Here is a 5,031-nt window from a genome sequence, read left to right as displayed (position 1 = left end):
CCACGACCACCTAGAGGCCCGCCTCATCATAGCCCTGCAACTGCTCTCTCTAGTCTGGTTTCTTCTGTGCGTAAGACTAACACCTTGGATTAGTTGTGATTGAACCCACGTGGGTTGGGTGGGTGGACGGTGTTTCACCCGATCCAAGCGTGGTTCCACTCTCCCTTGGTTTAATTTCCATTAGTGCCAAACGAAGCCTCAATTGGCTGGGATCTTCCTCAATTATTGCTTCAAATCGTTAGGGATAGCGTCGCCCTTTGCTTATTCTGTCTAATAGCTCGCATCGTCAATTGGAAGGTACTTCGATATTAATGGCAATGTCCTGTGCTCTAGTATTCCTTTGTCTATCCATTTATTGTTTAGTTTCAAATTCTATGATATCATAGGAGGGACTTATCCTTGCTGACAGTGCCAAAATGTCGAACAATCTAGTATCCAAAATAACAAGAATGTACCATGGTCGTGGTGAAGCAATCGACGAGAATGGAAGACCAAACGTTCGATTTGAAGATCTTCCAACAGTACGTTCAACTTTTCTTTTCTATTATTGTCTTTTTTTGGGAGGTTTTGTACGTAGTATAGATGGTATTTGTAAACTTCGATGGATCCATGGATGTGATGCCTTTGCTGCAGGACGTCCTGTACAGAATTGTGTCAAAACTGCCACCAAAAGAGTTTTCAAGGACTAGAGTTCTGTCAAGTCAGTGGAGATGCATGTGGTCGGCGTGCCCCAGATTGACATTCGATGGTGTTGCAGTGTGCAATGGCAACATGGCTGGTTTGCACCAACGCGCTGGGAAATTCATCCATGAGGTTAATGCAGTTCTGCAGAAACACCATGGCAAGGTGGTTGAAACACTTGATGTCAGAATTGATCTTTTTGACAGCCTACTAGTTCAACATCTCAATAATTGGGTTGCTTTTGCTGTCTCATCACGGACAAAGAACCTAACTTTGGATCTAAGGCCCAGATGGTTTTACTGGGTTGACAATGATCGATATGTGTTCCCTTTCGAACTTTTAGACAGTGGAAGCATATCACGTCTACAGCACATGCAGCTAAGCTTTGTCTCTCTGAAACCACCTGCCCAGTTCAGAGGTTTTCCAAATCTAAGAAAGCTTCATATACAATTATTCAATGTCAGCAGAAAGGATCTTGAACGTATGCTGTCCCATTGTTGCAATCTTGAGTGGCTATGGATAGACAGATGTGATCTCAATGATGAACTAATTGTGGATGGCTCGTTGTCTCATCTCCTATACTTGCGCGTTGAGCACTGCAAATTAACCAAGATAAAATTCCATGCTGTGAATCTAGCTACCTTTGAATACCAAGGAGACTCTATACCTATTGACCTCAGCCACTCTTCGAAGCTGCAAAATGCATATATTAAGTTGAATGATGGAGCTTTTCAGCATGCTCTCACATCACTTCTCAATTGGATTCCAAACGTGCAAAATCTGACACTGAATATTTGGTGGCTATATCTAGAGGTAGTCCCTGGAAGACCCTTGAGGTTAACATTTGACTTATCTAATGTAATATATTCAATGACCTTTTGTGTTTTCTCTTTCAGAAGCAGTGGATGTGGGATAACCCATTGAAGTTTTCGTATCTCAGGCACTTGCAATTGTTCATGTTTATAGGTGATAAAGAAGTTGACAAAGTTCTTTACTCAGTTTCGTTTCTGAGAGCCACACCTTCTATTGAAAACTTGGAGGTCCATGTAAGTGACATGCTACATTTTCGATGTTTATTGGTTACGATATCATTTTTTGCTTTTACTTGTGTCTTATTTCATATATCTCAATTTACTTTAAGTGTTATGTGACTCCTTTTTAGGGTCCATGGAACCATGCCCTAAAAGTTACACAAAGTTTTTTTTTCATTTGTTATGCAAGTGTTTAATAGCCCTTCCACTCATTTGTGTGCTGCATTTTGGTAACTACTAAGAATCCATATCTCGAAAATGTCGGAATAGCTATCCAACCACTATTGCCTAAATAATTCTGATATCACATTGTTGGGTCATGAGCACTTTCGTTTAGATATTATTGGTGAACAATATAATAACAGTTGGACTTGATTGCTGATTGCTGGAGTTTTTTTAATACCATGGTTTGCTGTATGTTAATGTTATTCCTTTTTATTGAGTTTGCCAACGTCTTATTTCTTAGCGTGCCTTTGAGGGACCCAAACGCATATATATGAATAATATCATGATACTCTGTTTATCACACTATCGTTTTTCGCTCTTGCAGTTTACTGGCTACAGTTTATGGTTGGCAGATGTGGGTCCTCGCAGACAGGACCTTGGCCGATGTAAATATAACTATTTGAAGAACATGCGTGTTACAGGATTTAAAGCAGCAAGAGGACAACTCGAATTTCTTTTACATGTTGTGGAAAATGCGCCTGCACTGGAGGTTTTAACTGTAAATACAACTCAAGAGGCCTCAAAGGAATTTTGGCCATATGAAGGAAGTGGGCCACCCTTCGAGGAAGCTAAGCGGATTGCTAGAACTTCACTGACTACAGCACTCCGGCAAAATGTCAATTTTTATGTTATTTAGTTATTGTACAATGTAGGGGGACAAGAAGTTGCCTCAGTCAAAAACTTTCAGCAAAAGTGAACTTTGTGTTATTTAGTTCTTCTGTGGGTAGGGGCTCGGCTGGGAAATTGCTATTAGTGTGGTAGTGTTAATGTGTAAACTTTTCTACAGACAATAGGAACCACTTCTATTTGAAACGATTGCTATCAAATTTCGCTCAATACCATTGCAAACGTGTGCGAGTTGCAAAATAACAACAAAACATCTGAGGCTTCCGAGCGCCATCGTACAACATTAGTTATTTGGGGCAAAGTGGTACACTGCACATGAGTTTCTTTCACCACACAATGCAAGTACAGCAATTTGTTCCATGATTTCTTTTAGCTGTGATGTGCAAAATTGATGTGTAAGTTCAATGACCCAAATAAAGGTTCTGCAATTTTGATGATTGATGTCAACATGATCAGTGTGACAAACATGGTTTGCTAATATGCAAGGTTTTAGTCTCATGGATGCTAATATCCAAAGCTGGGACAACGAGATGATTGAATTGGACTTGTCCATTACCACAAAACACTTAATCCACGATCAACTATCACTTCCGGTTCTGCTAGAACCGATGGTGATAGACTATCACTACTACTGCTTCATAGCCTCCAATGCCCATAAACGTTGAGGCCGATATGAACCGGCAGTGATACCTGCATGTTCGTGTAACAAACCGATAGTGATACATCACTGCCGGCTTATCACATGAACTGACAATGATAAAGATGTTATCACTGCCAGTTTATAATATGAATCAGTAGTGATACACTACTACCGATTTGTAATATGAACCAACAGTGATAAATGAATAGTATATATAGAGCAATTTCCTCTACCCGAAGCCTAAGCAGAATAGAGAGAAGCTTGTGGCACTGGCCATTTGTGGCGACTTTGTGCTTGGAGGCTTTAAATTTTGGAGGAATCCATATGCCCTAGCTGTTTTAAGGTTAGTAACTTGATCTACGTTTCATTTGTTTTAGATTTACTTGCTAGATTGTTGTAGGTTTTGAAAGTAGATGATTATTCCATTGTGATGAATTTTTAATAAGCTAGAGGTCTAATTGAGCTCTATTTTTTGAAATATATTGCAATTATACTTCATATAGAGTTTAATATAGCTAGGTTAATAGCATTATATTCTATTTGATGATAATTAATTTGGTATAATAATTTAACATCATATTCTTACTTTTAAATAATTATTAAAGCATTTATTAATTTACTTAAATCCTAATTTAGCATTTATTGATTTATTGGAATTCTAGTGTAGCATTATATTCTTGTTTGATGTTTATTAATAATTAACCCTTATTATTTTAATATTCTAGTTTAGCATTATATTCTTATTTTTAAATAATAATTAAATAATTTATTGATTAAATGAAATTTAGTTTGTTATAAGTCCAAAAATGGATGTAGATTTGGACCGTACCTCCCTAGAGTTCATGAATGACGTGACTTCTTTTCTGAGATTGGCCGAGGAGTACGAGTCAAACATGCCTGCGAAGTACATATACTGCCAGCATACCACAGGCCTCCTGCACCACATGGCACCATGCGGTCGTGCCCAAGTCTCCTTCACCAGATGGGACCACGCGCCTTTGCCGCTCCCTTGTCGACCCACTCCGCCGCAGCCTCCTCCAACCGCCACACAATCCTCCAACCGTTGCTTCCATTGTTGACCCGTGTCGCTACGCCTTCTTCGATCAACGCCGTAGCACCCTCCTCAGCCTCCTACACATAGCCATCTACCCCAGCCCTAACTTCCTCCCTTCCCCATCTTCACCACCGCCGATGTTGTCCACCTCGACATCCTCCCTATCTCCACCACTGACACTGGTCAGTTTCCATTGTGCCTACCCTGATGGATGGATAGACATACAATTTTAAATTTCGGTGAAGTTTTTGTTATAATGCACATATAAGTAGGAAATCAGTTTGAACGTAGATGAAATGGATGTATGTGTAGAAATTGTATGAGAACATAGATGAAATGAAATGGAAATCAGTGGTGGCTGTGATTAGGTTTCATGAGTATAGTGGCTTTACTGGATTTTTAAGGAATTTAGTTGAAATAATGGCATTGATGATGTGAGTGGAACATTGCTCTATAATGAACGTGGTTTAGTGCTGGCGGTTCTTATGCCTCAATAATTTGCAAGTGTACGGATACCACTGTAGCCTTCACCTCGAACTATTCTGGGGTATCGTATCCACAAGGAACGTGAAGTGTTTCACACTTAGCAGATTAATTCTAAAATGTGTTTGCAAAACCAAGGTGAGGGTTTCAGCAAGGTTATTAGCTCTAGGTAAGAGAGCAGAGAGAAGGAGCTTCTTCTAGTTGTGGCTTTCTAAAGATATCCCTTTTACAATGGCTTCTACTGCTATCGGGTCGCTTACTATGTAACTCTAGCAGATTTCATGAAAGCT

The 5,031-nt window shown here is 39.6% G+C and overlaps 1 protein-coding gene across 1 annotated transcript; it reads left to right on the top strand.

Moving 5' to 3' along the window:
- The first annotated feature begins 231 nt into the window (after positions 1-231).
- On the top strand, positions 232-2,629 carry LOC133899539 (putative F-box/LRR-repeat protein At4g15060). The gene is made up of 4 exons (XM_062340530.1): positions 232-521; positions 634-1,494; positions 1,578-1,727; positions 2,263-2,629. Exons 1-4 carry the CDS (start codon positions 417-419, stop codon positions 2,572-2,574), a joined length of 1,428 nt encoding a protein of 475 aa, XP_062196514.1. The 5' UTR covers positions 232-416; the 3' UTR covers positions 2,575-2,629.
- Positions 2,630-5,031: the final 2,402 nt, after the last annotated feature.

This window comes from Phragmites australis, chromosome 18 (assembly GCF_958298935.1).
Source record: "Phragmites australis chromosome 18, lpPhrAust1.1, whole genome shotgun sequence".
Lineage (NCBI taxonomy): Eukaryota > Viridiplantae > Streptophyta > Magnoliopsida > Poales > Poaceae > Phragmites > Phragmites australis.
Note: the sequence above shows the minus strand (reverse complement) of the source record. Positions and strands in the feature narration are given on the sequence as shown.

What these genes read in the sequence shown, in the direction of transcription:
- LOC133899539 (XM_062340530.1), top strand. Translation starts at nt 417, where the DNA reads ATGTCGAACAATCTAGTATCCAAAATAACAAGAATGTACCATGGTCGT. An exon ending in GATTTGAAGATCTTCCAACA is followed by an intron (nt 522 to 633) that starts GTACGTTCAACT and finishes CCTTTGCTGCAG; the next exon opens with GACGTCCTGTACAGAATTGT. An exon ending in TTTGGTGGCTATATCTAGAG is followed by an intron (nt 1,495 to 1,577) that starts GTAGTCCCTGGA and finishes TTTCTCTTTCAG; the next exon opens with AAGCAGTGGATGTGGGATAA.